At 48.7% G+C, this 24,965-nt stretch overlaps 1 protein-coding gene across 8 annotated transcripts in view; it reads right to left on the bottom strand.

Annotated features, from left to right (window-relative positions):
• Positions 1–24,087, bottom strand: part of SFPQ (splicing factor proline and glutamine rich) — a 70,399-nt gene extending 46,312 nt beyond the window's left edge. For all 8 annotated transcript variants that reach the window (XM_029619018.1, XM_029619019.1, XM_029619016.1 and 5 more), the window contains exons 1-5: positions 23,243–24,087; positions 15,879–16,067; positions 15,497–15,798; positions 12,756–12,851; positions 12,152–12,348 (exon numbers count right to left, since the gene is read on the bottom strand). In XM_029619018.1, the coding sequence (XP_029474878.1) occupies positions 12,152–12,348; positions 12,756–12,851; positions 15,497–15,798; positions 15,879–16,067; positions 23,243–23,908 (1,450 nt within the window). In that variant the 5' untranslated portion in view covers positions 23,909–24,087. The remainder of the gene's footprint in view (positions 1–12,151; positions 12,349–12,755; positions 12,852–15,496; positions 15,799–15,878; positions 16,068–23,242) is intronic.
• Between the last annotated feature and the right edge of the window lie 878 nt (positions 24,088–24,965).

Here is a 24,965-nt window from a genome sequence, read left to right as displayed (position 1 = left end):
AACAGTAGCCTGTCGCGGGGCCACGGAAGGACCAAGGCATCTACTCTTTCTGCCCCATGTTCCCTCTGGCGACTGAAAAAGTGAGCCACAGCATTCAGCCGAGTAGCCATCAGGTCCAGTCAGGGTGGACCCCACCGACGAATCAGCTGCATTGCCTCCCTGGACAGCTCCCACTCTCCGGGGTCCAGCTGCTGGCGACTCTGAAAGTCTGCTTGAACGTTGTCTACTCTGGCTATGTGAGAGGCTGCCAAACGAACCAGTTGGCATTCCGCCCAGACCAACCTGTCCGCCTCCGTACCGGCTTGCCTGTTGATGTATGGCACCGTTGTCGCATTGTCGGAGAGAACTCTCAATCGACAATGAACAAGTGGGAGAAAACTGCATAATGCTAGATGAACCGCTCTAGACTCCAAGCGATTGATGGACCACTTGGACTGCTGAGGCATCCTTTCCCTGAGCAGACTGCGACTGGCAGACTGTCACCCAGCTGGAAAGACTGGCATCAGTCACAATTATCCACTGGGGATTCTTTAGATCCTCTTCAGTAAGTGACTGGGAACAAACCACCATTCGAGACTGGATCTGGCGGGCTCCATGAGGGGTGGAGGCAGATGGAACTTCTCTGACTTGGGATCTCAGCGAGAATGGAACACCCTCTGCAATGATCGCAGATGCGCAAACGCCCAGGGCACCACCTCCAGAGTAGATGCCATAGAACCAAGAACTTGCAAATAGTCCTACATCGTGGGCAAAGGGAGGGCCAAAAGGCAGCACACCTGAGACATCAGCTTGAGCATTCTGTCCTGTGGGAGAAAAACCTTGCCCACAACCGTGTCGAAACAGGCTCCCAGGAATTATAATCCCTGGGAAGGTACCAATTGACTCTGCGAAGTTGACTACCCAACCGAGGGAGCGAAGACGATGTAATACCGCCTGAACCGCCACTCTGCAAAGACCTTCCGACTTCGCCTAAATGAGGGCTGCTGCCACCACCACGGTAAACACTCGAGGAGCCGTTGCCAGACCGAAATTGGTAATGTTCGCCCAAGACCATAAACCGGAGAAAACTGATCACACTCCTGGATTCTTATGTGCAGATAAGCCTCCCTTAGATCCAAGGAGGCCAAAAATTCGCCTTTGTGACGGCTGCAATGACTGACCTCAACGTCTCCATGCGAAAACGAGGAACCCAAAGCACCCTGCTGACCGTCTAAGTCCAGTATCGGATGGAAGGATCCCTCCTTCTTGGGCACCATGAACTAGATGAGTACCGTCCGGTCCAATGTTCGGTCATTGGGACCGGGACAATTGCCCCTAGATCTTTCAACCGGCCCAAGGTCTGGAGTATCAACTGCTGCTTTATCTGGGACCCGCAAGGCGACACCAAGAAAAGGTCCCATAATGGGCAAGCAAAATCCAACGTGTAACTGTGTTCTATGTTTAGAATCCACTGATCCGAGGTGATCCTGACCCATTCCTCACGAAACAGGGAGACGTCCTCCAATCTCCGGAACCGAGGAATGAGCCAGCGCACCTTCATTGGGCAGACTGTGGTAGAGAAACCTTAGAAGGCTCCCTCACGCAGAGTCCATCTCCCGCAAAAGGAATGGGTCCAAGCCTGGGACCTCGTGGATGTCTGCCTCTGAGCAAAGGACGGGGGCCTACCTGTCCAGAAACAGCATTGACCCCGAAAACGACCCCTGAACAATCCAGAAGTGCGAGAAGAACAAGGCTTGTTGTCCGGGAGCTTGTAAACCTTATTATCCCCCAAGTCTTTAATGAGATGCTCCAGCTCATCACCGAACAAGTTTCCTTTGAATGGGAAGGAACCCAGCCTTGAGTTTGACGTAGCATCAGCCGCCCAGTTGCGGAGCCAGAGAAGCCTCCTAGCAGAAACCGGAGGCCATCGTGCAAGAGGAGGTATGTAGAAGATCATAAGGCATCAGCAGTATAGGCCACAGCCAACTCCAAACGATTCGCCTGGTCCAGCTCTGCTGGGGGGAGATCTTGAGAGGTGAGCAACTGTTGCACCCACCGAAGGGTAGCTCTCTGCATGAGGCTACTGCAAACAGCCGCCCTAACACCAAGCGCCAAAACCTCAAAAATCCATTTGAGAAGAACCTAGAGTTTCCTATCCTGGAGGTCCTTCAGAGCTGGGCCTCCCGTCACCGGAATGGTTGTGCGCTTAGCAATTGCTGAATCGGCCGCATCCACCTTAGGGACCTTCAGCAACTCCAAGGACTCCTGCAGAAGCGGATAGAGTTTCCATGGCATTACTAACCCTCAGACTGGCCTCTGATGCATCCCATTCCCGAGTAAGCAGCTGCCAAAGCTTTGGGTGAAAGGGAAAGGCTTTAGGCGGAGCTCTCAGCCCTGCAAGAACAGGGTCCCCTGGGGAAGGATCCGCCACTGGCTGCGGTGCTGGAATATCAAGCTGTTCCAGAACACGAGGGATTAGACGGTCCAGCTCCTCCCTGCGAAATAAGCGGAGCACCTGTGGGTCATCCCCTTCCACGAGAGCAGAATATCCATCATCGCCCGCAGTGTCCGCCGTGGAAGGGTCTTGTGGCCGCACTGCCAGCTCTCTACAAGAACACCACGATCCCCGCGGCATGGCAGAAATAGAAAAAAATCAGTAATTTCCGGAGAGGATCACATGATGCACTAGCTGAGCAGACGTGCCTCGGCTCAGCTCCAGGCCCGTCTCAGCGATAACGCGACCCCAAACCGCGTGAACACACCACCAAATCGGACAGCTGAGGAGTCAGGGAAAGAGGCTCGACCCAGTGATTCGTTTTTTGCAAAAACCGCGGGTCGGATGGCATCGTTGAAGGCAAAAAAAGAGAAAGAAAAGGCCAGGGTGGCTGACGAGAAAATGGCTGCCGCATCAACGGGTGAGTCCCCCTCCCCCCTTCTGCCTCTTACCATAGATGACAAAGCTAGCGATTCGGGAAGCCTTGGATGAGCGTTGGGCTGGACTGACCGATCAGTTGGGGGAGGTGAGGGACACCCTGGCAGCTCTGCCACCGCGGCTGGAAGCAGCCGAGACTCGTGTCTCAGCTCTGGAAGATGCAGGCACTGACAGCATTGGCCAAGATGTCGGAGCAGGTGTCCACACTTCAGGCCTTGGCAGACAAGGTGGAGGATCTAGAAAATAGAGAGCGCAGGGACAATCTGCGCTTTCTAGGATTTCCTTAGAGCCTGGAGGAGGGCGCACTGTGCTTGAGACCTGGCTCCCAGAGGCGTTGGCCCTGCCACACCTTAAGGGGAAATTGGTGGTAGAGCGTGCTCACCGGCTGGGAACAAAACAGCAGAATCTGGATAGGCCAAGACTGGTGAATGCAAAAATTTTAAATTCAGCGCATAAGGCGGAGCTGTGGAGAGCATCGCGGCAGAAAGCAGATTTGAAATATCAGGCTCACACTATCCGGGTGTACCAGGATTTCTCGGCAGCAGTGTCAGCGAGCAGTCACTTTTCACAGATATGCTCCATGCTTCACACCAAAGGCATAAAGTTTGCATTGTTATTCCCAGCACGTTTACGAGTCTGGCATGACACGCGGGTGCATTACTTTGACACTGTGGTGATGAAGGCTAAGGCCTTTGTGGATACCCTGGCTACCTGGGGAAGATAGTGATGGCTCCTGCAAGAGTTTGTTTTTTCTTCTCAAGAAGCAGATGAGAGTCCAGCGTCTATGACAAGTACAATCCCATTGCAGGTTTTGCTGCGTGTGGACGAGGTTCTGCAGTTAAAGGCTGGTTGCCTGGTTCCGATGTTTATTTGGGTTTTTTTTCTATCCACACATTATTGGGATACCGGACACCTCAGCTTTACAGATGGTACTTGAAAGCCTCTGAGTGCTAGTTTTATTATACCATCTATTTCCTTTCATATCTGAGTGGCTATGAACTATGCACTTCCGCTGCAATAGGCCTTTGAGTCTGGCCGATTATGCCCCTCCAGTTCGGACATAAGAATTAGATGGTAGCACGGAGAGGATTGGGTATGCTCCTGCTAGACGATGAAGGGTGTCTTTTCTGCCGGAGGACTGCATCTCTCAGAACTCGTACTCATGTTCTCAATTTGGTCTGGACTTAATGGAGTGGGGAAGTCACATGTTGCAGTTGCTTTTTAGGGGATAGGGCTTGGACCAGAGAGGGACGGCGAGGAGGTGGGGGAGAGTGCAATGGGCTGGGGCGGTGCCCGGAAGCATCAGTAAGCGAGATCCTTACCTCCGCTTAGGGGATCCGGGGGTGATGATAATGAGGGGGCATGGAGGGAAACCCTATTGGGTGGGCCAAGGGGGGCAGGCAGGGGGGGAAGTTGTAGAAGCGAGGATGAATGATTGTCTGGCTGGTTGGTACTATGGAATGAGTGTTTCCTTTGAAATGGGGTGCATGGATGTTGGAAGGGTGCCTTGGTCCGACCACTGCCTCATTGAAAGCCAACTCTCTGCCATGAGGCCCCTTCCCAGTAACCATACATCTCACACTACCATAATATCTAGAAAAACCTGCCCCAGCGACGAACTTACAGACGCACTAGCCTTGTCCTTACCAAATCTACTCTGCTCAGACCCCGACACAGCCTTAGCGTCCTGGAACAGCCTTACAGAAGACATAGCTAATAAACTATGCCCTCTCTCTAAACGAGTCATAAACTCCTCTGCGAAACCCTCCAAGCCCTGGTACACCCAAGAGCTAAAAATCCTAAAAAGCAATCTCAGACAGAAAGAGAGAAAATGGCGCAAGGACCCTACCCCGCAACATTCTTCCAGCTACAAAACAGTCTTACACGAATACAGACTATCTACACTCAAACACAAGCGTGACTTCTACTCAAAAAAAAATCCATGACTATAAATTCAACCCCAAAGTGCTTTTTTCCTATGTCGCCAGCCTTACCACCCCCATCCCACATACCATACCAGACTCTGAGGCAGCCACCAAATGTGAGGAACTGGCCATCTACTTCCAAAGTAAAATCGCCAACCTCCTCTCCAGATTTCCCCTCTCCAATCACTGTGCCCCTACCAACCTTACTCCTATCCCCTCTTCATCCCAACCCACAATGGCCACACTTGACTTCACTTCCTCTAAGGAAATCATAAGCCTCCTTCGTAAACTTAAGCCAGCCTCTCACCCTAGCGACACCATCCCCACCAAAGCGCTAATAGCCATCCAAACAGCATAGCCAGAGCCATAGCAGACATTATCAACTGCTCCCTCACCCATGGGATGGTCCCAGACTCACTCAAGCACGCTGTCGTCAAACCCCTTCTTAAAAAACCCTCCCTAGACCCCAAAGACCCCTCCAATTTCCGCCCCATCTCCAACCTCCCTCTTATTGCCAAGCTAATGGAAAAAGTTGTTAATTCACAACTCATGGATTACCTTGAAAACCACACTATCCTCCATGTTTCCCAATTTGGCTTCAGGAAACATTTTAATACCGAATCACTACTCCTCTCCCTAACCGACTACCTCCTCAGGTTTGGGCCAAGGCCACAGCTACCTCTTTGCCCTCCTTGACATTTCAGCGGCTTTTGATACCATCAGCCACCACCACCTCCTGACACGGCTAGAAAGCATCGGCATCTCAGGAATAGCTCTCACTTGGTTCAAATCCTACCTTTCAAACAGAAAGTTCTCTGTTAAAATTGGAAACAACCTATCTGCCTCACACCCTTTACAACAAGGAGTCCCACAAGGCTCATCTCTTTCCTCAACCCTCTTCAATATTTATCTCACCCCCCTCTGCTAGCTCCTCACCGACCTTAAACTCAAATTCTATCTCTACGCTGATGACGTTCAGATCATCATCCCCATTCACAACTCTATATCTGACGCCCTGGAGCACTGGGAAAACTGCCTTGCAGCCATCAACTCCCTCCTCACCAACCTTCAGCTTGCCCTCAACATGACAAAAACAGAACTCCTCCACATCTCCTCACATCCCCCTGACCTCCTACCTAATGACCCCAAACTTAACCTCTCAGGTCAACCAGCTGTTAGGGACCTCGGAGTTCTCCTCGATCCCAACCTTAGCATGAAACCTCAAATCAACTCCATCCTCAAAGCAGGCTTCTTCAAACTCAACGTTCTTAAGAAACTCCGACCCTTGCTATACACCCAAGATCTCCGTACAGTGATCCAAGCCACCCTTACCTCCAAACTGGACTACTGTAATGCCCTCCTCCTAGGGCTCCCCTTGTCCTCTATAAAACCCCTTCAACTATTGCAAAATGCCACCGCAAGGCTCATTACCAACACACGGATACACGAACACATCACCCCTGTCCTCAAGGATCTACATTGGCTTCCCATCCTATCCCGTATACACTACAAGACCCTGACCATAGTACACAAATCTATCTACACACACAACTCCAACTGGCTTGCCCTCCCCTTCACTGCCCCCCTCTCCTCTCGAGCTACCAGATCTACTAACAAAGGTACTCTACATGTACCGTCCTTGAAAGCAGCTCATCTCTCCTCCACCCGTGACCGCGCCCTATCCATTGCCGGCCCCGCCCTCTGGAACTCCCTACCTGTCCACATGCGCCTTGAACCCTGTGCTATCAAATTCAAAAAGAAACTAAAAACATTCCTGTTCAACCAAGCCTACACAGAATAGACCCTCCCTCCCCTCTATTGCTCTTACCCCCTAGGTGACCGCCCTTTTCCTTATATTAAGAAATTATAATCACATTGTACATTGTCTTCTTGTTATGACCTCTTGTTGATTTCTTGTTTAATCTATTTTCCTACTGCCTTAGGTTAACCCCCTGCCCAGTTTGCCTTCCCTGTTGAAATGTATTTCCAAACCTTCTGTTAACATGTGAACCGGTATGATGTCCCCACTAATACCGGTATATAAAAGTTTCTAAATAAATAAATAAATAAAGGTGGGGGCCTTGGCTGGGAGGGTCCCTACCCCTTTGAGGTGGGATACAAGGCATTCCTGTGGATGTTGGTTTTTCTGGTTTGCTTAATCTTACACCGGTGATATCATGGAATGTCTGGATTACACTCCCCGATTAAGCGTTCTAAAGTTCTCACTTTACTGAAACGTAAGCAGGTGTCTGTGGCATTTCTACAGGAGACATCTTGCGGTATCGGAACTTAGGTACTTGAAGCGGGACTGGGTAGGAGAGATCAGAGGGGCAGGGGGTCCTCTAGCTCAGCAGGGGGTTGCTATTTTAATACATAAAAACTTACCTTTGCAGATATTGAAGGAAATCACAGACCCTCAAGGGTGATATATTATTCTCATTACTGAATTGTATGGGCAAACTGTAGTGCTTTGTATTGTATATGGCCCCTAATACCTATAACCCCCATTTTTTCAGATGTTTATACTCATATTTGCTACCACGTTTGACTGACATACTTGTAGTGGGCGGAGATTTCAATACAGTTAAAGATGGAGAGTTGGATGCTCGACCCGCGAGACAGAGGGAGCATGGAATGGGGAGGGGTCCTGTAATGTTGGAAGATACACTGCATTTACTAGACATGGAGAACTTTGCATCCGCTGGAACGCAACCTTACCCATGTCTCGCGGGCGCATGGCTCACAATCCAGATTGGATTTTTTCCTAATCAGTGGTCACGCCTTTGGGCAGGTGCAGGGTGCAGAAATTGATAAAATTGTGATTTCAGACCATGCGCCCGTATGGGTGGATTTTCAGTTTAGAGGCAGGCAACCGGAAACAAGACTCTGGCGTTACCCCTATTTTTTGGCCAATGACAGCCATTTTCAGGAGCATGTGAGGGCAAAGTGGGCTGATTATCTGGCCTGTAACCAATCTCACAATTCGCAACCGATCTTGCTTTGGTCAGTGGCGAAGGCAGTTCTGCGAGGGGAGATTATTTCGTATATGGCCCATAGAAGTAAAATGCTTAACAAAAGGATCTTGCAGTTAACCAGGTAGTTGACTACTGCTCGAGCAGCCTTTAATAGGGCAGGGACACCCCATAACCGGGACCATTACCGCTCGGTCCAGGGGGCATTAAATTCTCTTCATCAGCGTGCTAAAAAAGGGATTCTCTTCTTAAGTTCCAATTGTTTCAATATTCCAACAAAACAGGCCGCATAATGGCTAACCTTCTCCGGTCGACTCGGGGTCGCAGGCACATCCCTGCATTGCGTATGCCCACGGGTAGGACTGTGAGGGACACTCCCTCTCTATCCTACAAATCTTTCGTAATTATTATGCTGATTTATACACATCTACAGTGGGTAGTGAGGAGGTTTGGGATAACTTTTGCTCCAAGGTGTCTCTCCTGTGCTTGATGGAGGAGAGTTTAAATGGCCCCATAAAAGAGGAGGAGGTGAGGTTGGTTATTAGCCGCCTACGTCCCCCTGAAGGCTCCAGGCCCAGATGGTTACACAGCGGAATTTTTTAAACTTTTAAAGGAGCAAATAGCGGGTCAATTGGCAGAGGGATTTATGGATCTCATCCGCCAGGGATCTTTCCCTGCTTATGAGAATCAGGCTCACATCACGCTTATTCCTAAAGAGGGGAAGGATCCCCTTCTTCCTGAGTCCTATAGGCCAATCTCCTTACTGAATGTAGATGTCAAAATATTAGCAAAAATTTTGGCAGATTGGCTGTCCTCCTCCCCTCCTTAGTTGGAGACCATCAGGTCGGGTTTGTCACAGCGTTATGCACTGGCAAACATTAGGCGGGTGTTGGTTGCTATGACCATGTGTCGCCAAATGGATATTTCTTACCTCACTATTAGCTTCGACGCTGAGAAAGCGTTTGATAGAGTGGAATGGAAATCTCTTTACTGTACTGGAGAGGATGGCGGTCGTTATCGCTAATGGCACACAGTCGGAACCGCTGGAGATAGCTAGAGGGACCAGGCAGGGCTGCCCTTTATCGCCCCTATTGTTCATCCTTCAGCTCGAGCCTCTTTTCCTTGCCATTCAAAGCACTCGAGGGAAAGGGGGGTCCGTATGGGTAGTCAAATCTTTAAAACGGTGGCTTTCGCGGATGACTTGCTGGTTCTCACAGATCCCCAGAGATCCCTTCCTGTCTTAATGAAGACGATTTGGGACTTCGGAATTCTTGGGCTTTAGTTTAAATGCCACCAAGTCTTCTGCGCTAGCCTATCCTCCCAATTTAGAGATACATGGCCAGACGAGTTTCCACTGAGATGGGCGGGAGAGTTGCTGCAATACTTGGGGGTGCAGCTACCAGTAGATACAGAACGTCTATCAGGTTAATGTCTCTTCTCAGATACAGGTAACGATTGACAGCTTGACGGGCTGGAGTCGACTTCCCCTTTCCCTTAGTGGCTGGATAAATATGGTTAAAATGATACTGTTGCCTAGATGGCTTTATCTTTTCCAGAATCTCCCAATATTGGCTCAGCGCAGAGACAAAGGTGGTTGAGAGAGCGATCAGGAAATTTATCTGGGGAGGGGAGAGAGCAAGAGTTCCCCTATCCTGATTAAAGGGTGCAACTGGTAGGGGGGACCTTGGGCTGCCTGAGTATAACCTAGCTAGTAATTTGCGAATTGTGAGAGACTGGTTGGTGGACGAGTCCATGCACACATCCCTGGTAGCGGATAGAGCCTTGATGTATCCTTGGGCCCCCTCGTATGTGCTACAAACTAACTCGGCATCCCTGCCCTCTTTTTTGACTCATACAGCCATGATTGGCCCGCTGCGGAAGACGTGGAAACTTAGCTCGAAGATTGCAGCTTCCTGCCGATAGGTGGGAATGCCGATTTTAGCCCGGGAACACAGTCTTCGGTTTTTCAGTCTTGGTTTGCCCGAAGGGTCACACTACTAGGTCATTTGTCAACATGTGAGGGGATGCTTTTCTCATATTCAGATTTTATGTCCCAATATGGATTTGGGGTGACACCTTCCCATTTATGCAAATTTGTCATTACCTACGGGCCCTCCCAGCAGATGCAAGGTTACCCTCATCTTATCTGATTTTGGACAATGTGTTCCATTTTGAGCGTCGCGTTGCTCCCTCACTGTCAATGTATTATAAGTGTCTGCGGCGAAGGTCAGCACTAGAACAAATTCAGATACTGGAGACGTGTTGGAATGAAGATGGGGAGTTTATGGTCACTCAATCGATATTAAGATGTTTTGGACGCATAGCCAGGGTCACGAAGAATCAATATTACCGGGAGTTGCAATTTAAATTTTTATGCCGGGCATGTGTCTCCCCCTGTGTTGGCCAGGCATTTTGCTATAGCCCCTACAGCAGCTTGTCTTAAGTGTGGTCATAACAGGGGTACACTTTTGCATGTGTTTTGGGCTTGCGGCCCGGTTCGACGATTTTGGCATCGAGTGGCAAATTATCTAGCGGACCTGCTAGATGTTTCCCTATTGCTCCTTTGTGGCTACTTTTTGGCTGCATCTCCCCGATTTGGATTCAGGACCCTGGCTCGCATTAGCTTCTCTCCAAGGCCTGTTTGGTGGGAAAGAAGATTATTCTCTCGATCTGGCGGTCTGCTGAGTCCCCTTTCCTTTTGGTATTGGCGGAACAGTATGCACTTCATGACGACCATGGAAAGCCTGGAGGCTCGGATGACACCCCAGCACCGCAGGCGATTTCTGAGGATCTAGCAGCCATACCTGCAGGCGTTGACCCCCCCGTGCTCGCAGTCTTGTTGTCAACGATTAATTTTCATTTCTCTTTCTATTTCTGTAAGGGATGATCTTGCCTAGGGAGAGGGGGACTATTTAGTAGTACCTACAGTTTTACTCACTTCTATAATGAAAAAGGGGAGGGTTGGTTTGGGTGGGGGGATGCTGTAGAGATTTTTTTTTTATTGGTGATACTGTTCTGGGGTGAGATCAGAGTTCCTCTCACTTCCAGGTGTTGTGATCTGTACTGTTATTGTATAACCCAATAAAAATTGTTTAAACACAAAACAATTTAGTCATTTCCTCTGAAGCCCCAGGTACTTAGAGCAGGCTTTGAAGTAATTTTATTTATACAAAAAATGGAGCCAGTGAATCAGGGGAATGTACCTCCCTGGAATATAACAGGAAATATCTCCCTTGAGAGGAATGAAGCATCTGGAATCAGAGGGGGAGGGACTAGCTCACTGGTAAATCCCCCCTACCCAGGTATTACTCACTCCCTCCGGGTATCAAGGCTTATGGGCACAAAGCCCTTTATGCTGCTCTAACCAAATTTATTTAATTGTAAATTTATTTTTTTTTTAAGTACTAAGGCTGATCTAGTCAATGATCATTAAGGAGCAAAGAACCCCCTTTCGATAGAAACAAACACTCAAAAGGAGGCTCAACCCACGTGTGGACTGATCCGGGTATGTACAGGGAAAGTGCGCTTTCAAAGTCCAATACTTCAAGGTAGCCCTTCTCAAGGGTTCAAAGGATCTGCAAAGGACACAATGTACTAGGTTGAGTCTCCAATCCGGTGAGAAAAGGCTGAGCAACAAGGGTTCCGAACCCCCAGATTGTCCACCTCAAACCAGGAAGAATGGTACCAACATCCTAGGAGGAAAATTTGTCTAAACTGTGCTCTTTTATATATAGGTATAAAACTGCTGGTTTTGTACCTCCTCTCCCTGCTGGAGAAAAATACTGAAGGACTGCAGGTGGCCCACCACTTTATGTGGCAATGTCTGCGAGACTGTTTCCATCTGCTGAAAAGGAAGCAAACCCAGGAGTCTGGACTGATCTGGGTACATACAGGAACTGTTGCTACTTTTCAAATATTCATAAACATTCCACTTACATCTAATAGTTGATTATGGTTTAGATGAAACTACACATTTCCATTTTATCTTGCAATGCCAGTCCAGGCAATAAAATTGGTTAAATCCCCCTATTAGAGGCAGAGAATACAGCTTTCCTTCACGACATTGTAACCAATTCTGTGCTGCATCACATCTAACATATCTACAATACAGCATGTCACTGATCTAGTCTGAATGATATGGGGACAGATGAGGCAATGATACTATTTCAAAGCACATGTAAAACAACCCACATCTAGGCTGTTGCAGGACATTTGCTGAACTAATGACAGAACGCTTTAGAACAGCACTCTTGAAAAGCATTTGTCTGAAAATAAAACCAAGCACAAATACAGAAGTCTGTATGAAAATTAACTGTTGATAGAAATTGTTGAAGCCCAATTACCTTGACGCAAGAGATTTGCTTGGTGTTCATGATATGCATCTTCCATTTCACTTTCAAGTTTATCCTTGGCATCTTTCATGTTCTTCTCCACCTGATCTCTTTGCTGTTTTTCCATATCATCCAAGGACTTCCATCTTTGAGAATACTCAAATTCAAAAGTGCCATGCTGAGCAAATCGTGGTGGATGCTCCCTTTCCCTACAAACAAATTCAACTAGTAAGCTTCAAAATGTTCTCAATTCAAAGTAATGGATGTCCTAATTAGAACTGAAAAATTGGTGTGAATCACTAAACAAAAGTTGTATCTGGGGAAGGCAGCAGAAAAACATGACCCTCAGCCTACTTTTCTTCCTTCAGAGAGGCTGAAGTTGTTTTAACAATAAAAAAGCACTGCTTTTAGGACAGACTAAAGGTCAGTAATTGATGGCACAATTTACAAGCAGTTTGTATTGCTTAATATAGTTATAAAATCTTTTGCCAGTGAAAATTGGGGCTTAGTCTTGCAACAGATTTAATTTTATCAATACCCTATGAACAGAGGACATTTAAATCAGAGATCTAAAATAGAGAGCTTAAAACTACCCCACAGAAGAGAAATTACTTACTTTTGATACACTGGATGCTTCTGAGCAAGCTTTTCTGGGAGACCATCCTCATCATCAAATTGTTCAAGAGGCTCAACAATAACTGGCCTAGGGGTTCTAAAAAAAGATACTGAATTTTTAATTTGCATATTTCAAACTACATTAATTCAATATTTTCTAAAGTAGACAAATGTTTATTTTGTATAATATACAAAAAAGGTTCACTACTCAGTAGGGAGTTAAGCAATGAGAAACTATGTACCTGATAATTTCCTTAACCAGACAAGATTAATTTAGGACCAGTGGATTATGCATCTCTACCAGCAGATGGAGACTGAGCAAACTGACACCACAGTATATATACTCCTGTATTGACATCAGCCTGCCAGTATTCTCTTCAAAAGCCAACTGTGGACAGTCCAGCAAAAACCATTTCAGCCTCTATCAAGGGGACTTGGGAGGATCCAAACCACTCAACCTCCAGCCAAACAAAAAAGGATTATCTAATAACTTTTTTTTTTTTTAGCTAGCTTGATATAGCCAAAGAAAAGCAAGGCGGCAAAAACCTTCTGAAAGAAAAAGCTTCCTCAAATCTAGATCAACCCTTCCCCCCCCCCCCAAGGATCAGGACCGCAGGGTCCGTCACCCTCATCTGCTTTAGTCAGAGAAAATACTGAAGGATCGCAGGTGGCACACCAGTGTAAGAGGGGGTGCCTTTCAGTTTTTTCTGACTCCATCTGCTGGAAGGGAGACAACCCAGTGGTCTGGACCGATCCTGGTATGTACAGGGAACTGCAAATGGCAATGGGCCACTGGTTATACAATCCTACAGAGCCAAGGGTTGAGCCTCCTCAAGGTCACCAATCCCCTGCTCATCCATCTCAAACCAGGGGGATGTATGGCCCCACGAGGACCTGAAAACTATGGGAGGAATGCATTTTTTTTTTTTAAATATACTCAGACTGCTGGTGGCATAAACAATGTCGTTATATAAAAGCAAGGCATCTTGAGGAAAGGACCCCCACTAAAGTCAAGAATGAAAGTGAAAGTTCTATCCTTCGGAACCACAAAGTAACTTCCCCAAGCCTACCACAACCCAAACTACTGTTCCCAATTGCATCAACTTTTAAAAGATAGCCTCTTGCTTTCTCTTTTTGCCTCCAACTGACAAGGGGAGACAAGAGCAACATCTGAAACAAGGCCAGTGCCAGAGCATAGTTTTGGACTACATCGAGCACCTGCTTGTGACGTTAAGTCTACTCCATATAAAACCTGGCAGGTTTAAGAGGGGATGCGCAAAACCCAGTCTGGACTGATCCAGGTACGTAACAGGAAAGGAATTACCTGACCAGTGCCTCAACCATAGTGGCTCTGAATCAAACTCCACAATTACCAGGAAAGCTGTACCTGGCTTCATGCTGGCCAACTCTCTAGATTCAAATGCGCTCCAAACCCCATCTGGGGCTTCAAGAAGCAGTTGCGTTCTCAGAGTTCAGGCTAATGCTAACATCTCAAAAGCCCCAGTCAAAAGGAACAAGCTCATTGTTTTTCCACATCTTCAGACCATCAGGACTTCTTTCCATATTAATGAATTCTGATAACCTTAAGTAGTAAGGGAAAGAACTCCAGGGTCCCTGCTTGAGGGATTTCAGCACTTTGGATACAAAAAGGAAAATTGGTTCTTACCTGTTAATTTTCATTCCTGTGGTACCACAAATCAATCCAGACTCCAGGATTCTGGACTGATCTGGGTACCTACAGGGAACACGACCATCTCTTAAACAGCCAGACAAATCTGCAGAGAGCATCCTCTCCCTGTACTGTGGTGGACTGGCTGGAGGTTAAGGGAGGTTCCTCTTCTGGATGTTATTGGGGGAGGGAGTGGTGTTTTGGGCTTAAACAAGGATAACCAAATTTGAGAGTTCTCTTGAAAGTTTGCCATTTTGTGTCCCTCAGGACTTATGTAGCACAAACTACAAGAAAGGACATCCAGCCCTGAGCTTCCCACAGAACAAGCCTATAAGCTATCAGGAGACAGCTCTGGAGTGGGGGAGACCCTAGGTTTAGAGACTACACTCATGGCACACCAAAAAAACATCCAGATCCTCCTCCCTGCCTCAGTAGGGGCAAGGAGATTGTTAGAGCTTAGCCAAGTAGCATAGGCTGCCCCATTCTTCCCTCTACATCTTGTCATGGCACACTTGCAATCCAGGCCCACAAAACTGCCAGCAGCAGGCTCCACATATTCAGCACTTGAGGCCTCCATTTTTCCCTTCCTCCCAGGTCCTCACAGCAGACTCCGGTCCACTATTCTGCTTCATGGAAAGAACTCTTAGGGAGCGAACAAGACATAAGCCTACAATACCAAAGGTGGCAAAGGGGTGAGGGAGAAGACAATAGGCCACGGCTCAGAGAAGAGTTTCAGTTGGAGCCCCTATCACAGGAACTCAAGTCTACTTTGTCCCTTGGGCTCTATCAGGGCTTCCCAACACTGCAGTCCAGATGCCTATAACTGCTAGAGACCAAGAAATATTGACAATGTTTATTACTGCACCAGCTCTTATACTGTAATGCCACAAAACTTGTAGTTCGGCCTCCACCTGCAAGAAGGGATATATTCTTATCCTGCCATATCCTGTGCAGATGACTGATGTTACTCCTTTACCAGTTCTGGACAGCATTCACTAGCCATTAACCACAGAACATGCCACACAAGACATAGGTTTAATATAACTACATACAAAAAAGCCCACAATACTTACGTTGTGAGCAAGAAAACCCCTTCATTGCACCTTTCAAATGCTTTTCTCGCAGCTGGCTTGGATGCAAATTCAATAATCCCCTTTCCTGTAGACCTTCCACGATCATCCACAATAACTACAGCTCTCTCAATTGGACCAAATTGGCTAAAAGCTTCCTCCAGTAGCTCATTTGACACAAAGGGAGAAAGATTGCGCACAGAGAGTGCAGCAGCATGTGTGGCAAATCGGACTCGAAGCTGTCGTCCTCTCATAGGGGTATCATCAAGCTCTGCCTTTGCTATTTCAGCCAAAGCCCTGGACTCCTATAAAAATAGAAAAAGATATAGTAAAAACAAATGCCACAAACAGAAGCTTGACTAGTTTTGCTGAAAACTGAACTTACCAGTTTAATGAATCCAAAGCCTTTGCCTTTGTTAACGAACACTTCTCCTGGCTCTCCATACTTAGCAAACAAACCCTTGAACTCATCATCTGAAAGGTCGGTAGGGAGATTTCCTACAAAGAGTCGGCAGCGTTGGGTATAGGTCTTCTCTCCTGGTCGCCTTAGAAGAGACAATGTTGCTTTGACACCCTGCAAATAAGTTACATTACAGAAAACAGGTATGTAAAAAATTACAATATATAAATTACATATTATAATTGTACTTCTAAGAACGGATCACTTTACAACTAGAATATGACAAGTTAGAATTTTTTTCAAACTACAAAACAAACCAGCAGCAGTAAGCAGATGGATGCGGTCATCTTCGCCAATGTCAGTCTCCAGAGGAAGCTGCTAAAAAAAGTAAGTCGCTTCGTTGCTTTACACCGCCAGTCCTCTCTCCCCTCCTCCTGAAGCAAGGCTGCTTTTCGCGCCTTGCTTCGGGAGGTGGGGAGAGAGGACTGGTGGTGGAATGGATCAGAAACTAGTTAACTGACAGCGAATAGTCATCATTGGAACCTATTCTGAGGAGAGAGATGTGATAAGTGGAGTGTCTCAAGATTGGTTTCTAGAACCAGTTCTGTTTAATACCTTCGTGAGCAATACTACAGAAGAGTTAGAAGGAAAAGTGTCTTTTTGTAGAAGGTGTAATCTGAATAAGCTTGAGTAGTCCAAGGTTTGGAATCTGGGATCCAATGCCAGGAGTTAAGTCTTGCAGAGTGTAAAAAGCCAAATGATGGGGGAGTGGTGGTGAAAGTTGAACATGCAGACAAGTAGACACCACTTGGGATATTAATGCCTGGCAATCTGAAGACCAAAACAATGTGACAGCAGCAGCTAAAACCGGAGGTAAGCTAGACTACACAGAAGACAACCAGCATGGGAAAAAAAGGAAAATTTCTTCTTATCTGCTAATTTCCGTTCCTGTAATACCACAGAAAGGTCCAGACCAGTGGTTTATGCATACCTACCAGAAGATGAACCGAGGCACTGCTACGTAACAGAGCGTGCCACCTGCAATCCCTCAGAATAGACCTATTCCCAAGCCAAAACTATATACTATTCCCCTCTCTCCTGGCAAACAGGAAAACACCTGGGGTTGAAACCCCCTGAACTGGAGAGTTACCAAAAAACCCCAAGACCCCAACAACTGCATAACTAAACCAACTTAACTGTTGCAACCGGCAAGGACAATGCAATATTGCACATATGAGCACCAGGAACAAAACCAGGGCTGATCTCTGGACTATCTGTGGTATTACAGGAATGAAAATTAGCAGGTAAGAACTAGTTTTCCTGAACACATCCAGATCAGTCCAGACCAGTGGGATGTACCAAAGCAATCCTACAATGGACAGGAACCAAAAAGACTCACCACACTTTTCAATGAAAGTCGCATCCTCCAGAGCCTGAACATGCCATCAGTAATGCTTGGTGAAAGTATGAAGCGAGGACCTCACAGCAGCCCTAAGTATCTCCTGAGGAGACACAGACTCCAAAGAAGCAACCTGTGCTCTAGTAGAATGCAATGCGCTTCAAGACAACTCAGGACCACACAAATCTTAGTATAGACTGAAGAAATAGCCTCTCAACCATTGAGCAAAAGTAGCCTTTGGCACTTTCTCCCCTTTCTTGGCTCCACCTAACAAAACAAAAAGCTAGTCCGACCGTCTGAAAGGCTTTGCAACCAAGTACCGCAAAAGCGCAGGTTGAACATCCAAAAGCTAAAGATCTCAACCCACTGCTGAGTATAGACCATTCTAGGAACCCCGGCAACTCCAGTTTGATTTACATGGAAAACAGCAACCCCTACAGATTAGCCAATCGGAAATGACCATCCACCAGACGCACCAAATCCGCAAACCACGGACAATGTGACCAGAACCACTGGCCCTGGATGCACCTCTATACGACGCAGCACTCATCCAATGAGTGGCCACAGAGGAAACATACAGAAGTATTCCCATTGGCCAAGGACACACTAGAGCATCTAGGCCCATTGAACAGACTTCTCGCCTACGACTGAAGAATCGTAACGTGTTTGAGTTGGCCCCCGTTGCCATGAGGTCCAGCTGAGGCCCCCCCCCCCCCATCTGGCAAAAATGTGGTTCCAGGCTTCCGGGGACAGTTCCCACTCTCCGTGATCCAGTTGCTGTTGGCTTAAGAAATATGTCTGCACATTGTCTATTCCCACAACATGGGAGGCTGTGGTCCCTTCAAGATGACACTCCGCCCAAGCAAACAGCAGCTGAGCTTCCCAAGCCACAGCGTGACTCCTTGTTCCTCCTTGGCGGTTGATGTATGCCACCATCCTCGCATTGTCCAACACTTGTACCACTCGACCCTGGACCATGGGCAAGAACACCTCCAAGGCCCTGCATACCACTTGTTTCCAAGCAATTGATAGACCAAGCCTTCTCTGCCAACGACCAGAGACCCTGGGCCAAGTGTCCCATGCACACTGCTCCCTAAGCCTTTGAGACTGGCATCTGTGGTGAGCACCACCAAATCAGAAACTTAGAGGGCCATTCCGTTTTCCAGACTGGGCCAAAAGCCACCACACCAAGCTGGACCTGGCATCCTGCAGAGGCAGGGGGACATAATACTCTGACATGATTCCAAAGAGACAATGCCCTCTGAGTGGTCACATGTGGGCCAATGCCTACGGAACCAGGTGCAACATCAGATAATAGGACATGGGGCATTCCATGAAGTTAGCAAGTAACACATTTAAGACTAATCAGAGAAAATTATTTCACTCAACGCACAATTAAGCTCTGGAATTTGTTGCCAGAGGATTGGTTATTGCAGATAGTGTAGCTGGGTTCAAAAAAGGTTTGGATAAGTTCTTGGAGAAGTCCATTAACAGCTATTAATAAAGTTTACTTATGGAATAGCTATTAATTGCAACAGTAGCATTGTATCTTCTTGGTGTTTGGGTAATTGCCAGGTTCTTGTGGCCTGGTTTGGCCTCTTTGGAAACAGGATGCTGGGTTTGATGGACCCTTGGTCTGACCCAGCATGGCAATTTCTTATATTCATGGACCAGAGGACCTGCAGGTAATCCCAGACCTTCAGGACTGGAAGATGCAAACAGGAAACTTGTGACTGCAATTTCACCCTGCCGGGTATCAAAGCACACTCCCAGATATTCCAGAGATTGAGAGGGTACCAAATTGCTTTTCGCCACATTGATTGCCCAACCCAGAGAGCTCAAAAGCTGTCTCATTCACTGCACCGATCGCACACCTCAGTCTTCGCCCGGATGAATCAATCGGTCAGGTACATGTCAATCAACACCCCTTCCTGTTTCAAGGCCACCGCTACCATCACCACTTCCATTAAGGTTCGAGGAGAAGTGGCCAGACCCAAGGGAAGGGCCTGAAACTGAAAGTGCTGACTCAGCACCTTGAATTGCAAAAACTTCTAGTGTTCCTTTCAGATAGAGATATGCAGATAAGCCTCAGTGAGGTCCAATGACACCAGGAACGTCCCCTTGGGGATGGCTGCAATCACCATAAGCAGAGCCTCCATCCAGAATCGTGGCAACCGCAAGACCAAGAAAGGACAGGAAGTGCCCTCCTTTGGCACCACAAAGTAGAAGGAATGCCATATGTGCCCTTGCTTGCCCAGAGTAACCGGGAGAATGGCTTCCAAGCTTATCAACCTGCACAGAGTTACTTCCACCGCGTTGTGTTTGCTTCGAGAACGATGCGACTCCAGAAAGGTGTCACTGAGCGTGCAAAAAATTTCTAAAGTGTAACCATCCCTTATCACCTCCAGAACCCACCAGTCCTGAGGTAACCTTAACTCACTCCTCCTAAAAATGGGACATGCCTCCTGCCACCAAGGAGTGGGCACCTCTAGCCTCATTGAGATGGTTTACCTCCACCGGCCCCCTGCCTGGAGTCATCTCTGGAGGACAAGCTAACCCCCCCCCTCCCCGAAAGGAATGCTGACAATTAACTATTGCTTTTGCCCCACAGAAGAGGAGCCTCTAGCAGCCTAAAACCACTAATTCACAAAAGCGAAGTCAAGCAGTAAAGCTATTACCGCCTTTATCTTCGGGCAGCTGATTGCTCATAGTTTCCCCCATGAGCTGGTCCAGGTCCTCCGCAAAGAGAAGCTTCCCCTTAAAGGGAAGGTTACACAACTGAGTCTTAGACCACCATGTCTACTGACCAATTTCGCAGCCATAAGAGTTGCTGGGCCACCACCACCATACTCCAAGCCACAATGCGCACCAAGTCATATAAGGCATCTGCCACATAGGCCATCCTCGCCTCCAGACGGGTCGCCTAAGTGGGGGACAGCACCCCCAGAAACACCTGCTCCTGTGGCTTCTGAATCCAGCGGAAACAAGCACACCGCATCATACTAGTATACTCAGTCGACCGGAGACAATGCTGACACCTCAAACATGTGCTTCAATTGAACCTCCAGCTTGTTGCTGGATATCCTTGAGGGCAGCTGCCCCCACCATCGGAATCGTAGCCTTAGTCATTAAAGCAATCCAAATGCTCTTCCAACAAGGGATACAGCTTTACAATGGCCCTTCCAACCCGCTTCTGGGGAGTCCCACTCCCAATTAATGAGCTTCTGGATCTTCTTTTGAATGGGAAACACACTGGGAGGACCCTGCAGAACCAGGTTAACGCCCTCCTTGACCGACTTCCGAGTCAGCTTAACATCCAATTCCTCCAACACCTGGGGAATAGCAGCCAGAGCTACGCTTTTGTAAACAAGCGCCGCACCCGGGAGTCATCCCCATCCATCCCGCAGTGTCCGCGAGGGCTGGTTCATCCTTGCTTCCATCCAAGTCTGAACTCTGGTCTGCATCAGAGTCCACCCTCCAGATCTGCAGCCTGTGAGAACGCTCCCTTATCTGGGAGGTCAGAATCATCCAGATCTCTCAGGGTCCGTTCGCATGGCCCATAACATACGATGCATTCTGGCCTCCCCGATGCTGCCCCAGAGGATGCACAAAGTCTCTTGGAGGGCCCCGAAGGCATCTCCTTGGGTCTCTAATGAGCTGCCTTCCTTGCCAGAAAGGCCTCATGCATAAGCAAAACAAGTTCTGGGGAAAAAGCCCCAGGCACCCGCTCAGGGCTACTGGGCTCGACCGGCCCCTCAACACCATCCTCGCGAATCTGCACTATGGTGGAGGAAGGTCAGACTCACACCCAGCTGGAAGTCACTGACTGTGATTCCCCCCCCCCTCCCCCGGGAAGCAGCAAGGACAGGAATCCCCACCTTGGCCCCCACCACAGACCAAGGGGGCCTCTGGGCCTTAGGACCCTTAGCAGAGGGTGCCCCCCTCCCAAGCATAGCCGATGCACAGGGTAAGGGAATTGAAGTCGGTAGACCAGGTACCAAAGGCCCTACAGGGCTCCACCCACGGGTTTTCCAACATCTGACCACTACACTGAAGCACCACCTGCTCCGGGGAAGGCCACATCATGTGGCTAAACTAGGCCACATCGTCGCACAACCCCGAATGGTGCATAGGAAGGTCGGCTCTAAAACAGCCCGAAATTGCAGCAGGCCGCAAGGGGAATCCCTGCCAGGAAAACCCTCTGAAAGCATGGTGTCAGAAGACAGGCGGCAAAAAAAATGCAACAGCCACCTGAAACAAAGGCAAGTCATGGCATGGTAGTATGATAAGGCCCCTTCAGGAAACACCCTCCACAGAACGCCTGCAGTCCCTGCTCCCACTCCCTCACCGAGGCACTCAAGGTTGTCCACCCCATCCCTGCAGAGCAACTCTGTCTGCCCTCAAACACCACAAAAACAGTCTTTTTAAATAAAAACTTTACTAAAAAAATGCCAACAAAAAGGAACACTTCCCTAAAGGTGCCAGGGGCAGAAAGGAGGGGACGTCAGAGAATGAACGAGGGAGCCAGCCAGCGTGCAGCTACAGACAAGGATATCCAGCCCCACCATTTGCCAGGCTCAATTCGAGGGATGACCCACTAAGGAACCTGGCACCTTGAGAAGCAACTCCAAAGTTTCCAGATCATTCGGGATTGCAGGTATGCACCTCTACCATCTGCTGGAGGCAAATAGAAGGACTGCAAGTGGCACGGTAATGTAGCAGTTCCTCAAAGTTTTCTTCTCAACCTCCATCTGCCGATAGGGATGCATAAACCCACTGGTACAGACTGATCTGGGTATGCTCAGGATTGTGATAATACCCCTACCAGGTTATTGGGTTAAGATCTCATCTAGAGTATTGTGTCAGTTCTGAAACTATCTCAAAAAGGATAGAAGATGGAAGCTGTCTAGTAAAAGCTGACAAATGGTGCAGGGCCTGAATCAAAAGATTTGATAGACTGAAGGACGTAACTATGTTTACCCTGTTGGACAGAAGAGACTTTGGAGTGTGGGGCGCCATCCTTGAAACAAATTCCTTAAAGGTATTAAAACAGGAATAAAAATTCTGACTAGAAAAAAAGCAGTAAAATAGGGGTGATATATGAAGCTGCAAGGGGTTATGCTCAGGACCATCAGAAGTATTTTCACAGAAGATGGTGAGTGTATAGAATGCCCTCCTGGAAGAGCAAGTTCGCAGTGGCTAAAGGATACAAATGAAGAAAGGGTAACCGATATTGACTGAGGTAATCCATTTGCCAGGCCACTAGAATGGCTACTAGAATTTGTATCAGTTTATGCCAATATCAATGTTATGTAAAATTAGCAAAAACAGGAGTAAACATAGCACATTATCTTGTCATTACATCGATAAATTCAATAACAGTGAATAATAACTTCCCTAACAAACGATTTAAATAAGTCATCGCACGAGCTAAGTCCCACACGTGCGGAGAGAATTCCACTTAGGCCAATGGCGGCTTTACGTTTCCCCACTGCATCTCCTACGCTCCGTCGCACATGGTGCCCTGGAGGCGGCCGGAGCTGCGAAAGGCAAGGCCGTGGCGCCGAGGCACGCCGCCTCCCTGTCATGGCGTACAGGGCCCACAAAAAAAAAAGAGCCAGACATTTTAAAATGCGCCACCGGAAGCGCCGCCATCTTGGCAGCCCATGAGAGAGAAAACTGAGTAATGGGGGGGGGGGGGGGGTCCTTTGGTCAGGGGATCTCGCCGCCGCCATAATGGATCCCCTAATCTCACAAACGCGAGGAACACAGCTCACACCGCATTCATGCCCCCCCTTAATTTGCGACCGGAAACGCGCTCGCTGCCTCACGCCGGCAACCGCCCTCAACGGCTGCGTCCGGACAGGCTCGCGCCCTGGCCCCCGCCACCTTAGCCTGACACAGGGTCGTCGTCGTTCCCCCCCCCCCCCCCGCGGAGGCGGCCACTTACCTCGGTCACAGGTTCAGCCTCCTGAACAGGGTCCTGGTGCTGCTGGTGCTGCATGGAGCGCGGGTGGTGCTGCTGCTGGTGATAGTGCGGCTTCCGCGATCCCTGCTGCTGCTGCTGCTGCTGGCTCCCCGGCTTAGGCTTCTGCTGCGGGGGGGCCTGCGAGGGAGGGCCGGAAGAGCCAGGCTTCGGCGGCGGCGGCGTCGTCTGCAGCTTCCCCTGGCCGGCATTAGAAGCTCCCTTGGGGGGCGGCCCCGCCTGGGCTCCCCCCGCCGCCGGCTGCGGCGTGGTCTGAGACTGCGGCCCGGCCGGCGCCGTGGCCGACGGCTGCTGGCCAGACCCTGCTCCTGCCGCTGGCTGCGAGCCGGCCGAAGCGCTGCTGTTGGCCGAGGCCGTGGGCTGCTGCTGCTGCTGCGGCGTCTTCGCAGCTTCTTGCGGTTGCTGAGTTTTTGCGGCCTCTTGCTGCTGGGAGCTCTGTTGCTGGAGCGAGGGACCTCGGTTCTGATTCTGGTTCAAGTGCATGGGGCCTCGAAAGCTCGGATTATGTCCGCCGCCTCGGCCGCCACCCCCGCCTCCAACCGCCCCGCCACCACCCCTTCTGTGGAAACCTCCGCCACCGACGCCGCCGCCACCCCCACCACCGCGGTTTCGGAACCTATCACGGGACATATTTGGGTCGAAAATTTTGACAGCGGAAAGTGCTAGTTGGTAGAATTGGGGCGTACGTCGGAACGTATCGCCCAGGCTGCTGGATAGGAGAGAAAGCAAGAGTGCGAAAGAGCGAGCGCGCTTTCTACAACGCAAAGCCTTACTCGAAGCTTCTAAAATGGCGGATAAGAGAACGCGCGGCTTTGTCCTCCTGCTTAATACAACGGCGAAGTCCCGCCCCGGATAGAGAGGGCGTTAATTGACTCTGTGCAGACCAATAGAGAATGAGTGATGGGGCATACTCCTCGCTCATTGGCGAAGTGCGTCTGCTAGCGCATGCAAACGAAAATGCAGGGTGGGGGAGGGATTAGTTGGGGGCGGGCTTAATGGGTTGAATTTAATTGATGGATGTATCACCCAATTGGATCACAAATAAGATGCATCCTGGCTCGCGGATTGGCGAAGTGGGAAATCTAGTATTCCCAGGATAGAGTTTTAATTCATTGCCATTAAAGACAAAGACGCGGTGCTAGCGGTCCTCTGTAACTGGAAAATCGAGATACAGTTTGTACATTCTTTTTAACAATTTCCTCACGATGGCTGTAAATATCATATATATATATATTACACTCTGTCCATCATGCGTTTTTTGTTTTTATTTAAGGGCCGTCATTCAGCACACTTAGAGAAAAGATCGTTAGTTATGTCCCGCAAACCCTCTAAAACCTCGTAAAACCGGCCTGGTCTGCGTTAAGCCGCCTGCAGCCTTTTTCAGTGGCGGATTTGCTGAGGGTTAGGCGTCCTAGGACAATGGGACTCAAAGGATGAAGGCTTTCGGAGTGTATGGCCGCAGAGGGCGCCAAACACAAAGGGGGTGGCACCACATCTGGGCAGGGGAAAAGGAGAGGAGGTTGGGGGGAAATGCTATGCTTGGAACCACTGCCACGCCTGAGGTAGAGAGTGAACATTTATTTTAAACCCTCATTTGGCCTCTTTGGGAGTTAGCAGCTAAATTGACCCGTCTGAAAACTGAGGAGGCTGTTGTAGCTAGGCTCATAAATGTAGATGCCTGGGAGCA

This window comes from Rhinatrema bivittatum, chromosome 11, assembly GCF_901001135.1.
Source record: "Rhinatrema bivittatum chromosome 11, aRhiBiv1.1, whole genome shotgun sequence".
NCBI classification, from domain to species: Eukaryota; Metazoa; Chordata; class Amphibia; order Gymnophiona; family Rhinatrematidae; genus Rhinatrema; species Rhinatrema bivittatum.
The sequence above is the reverse complement of the archived record's forward strand: the minus strand, read 5'-3'. Positions and strand labels throughout refer to the sequence as shown.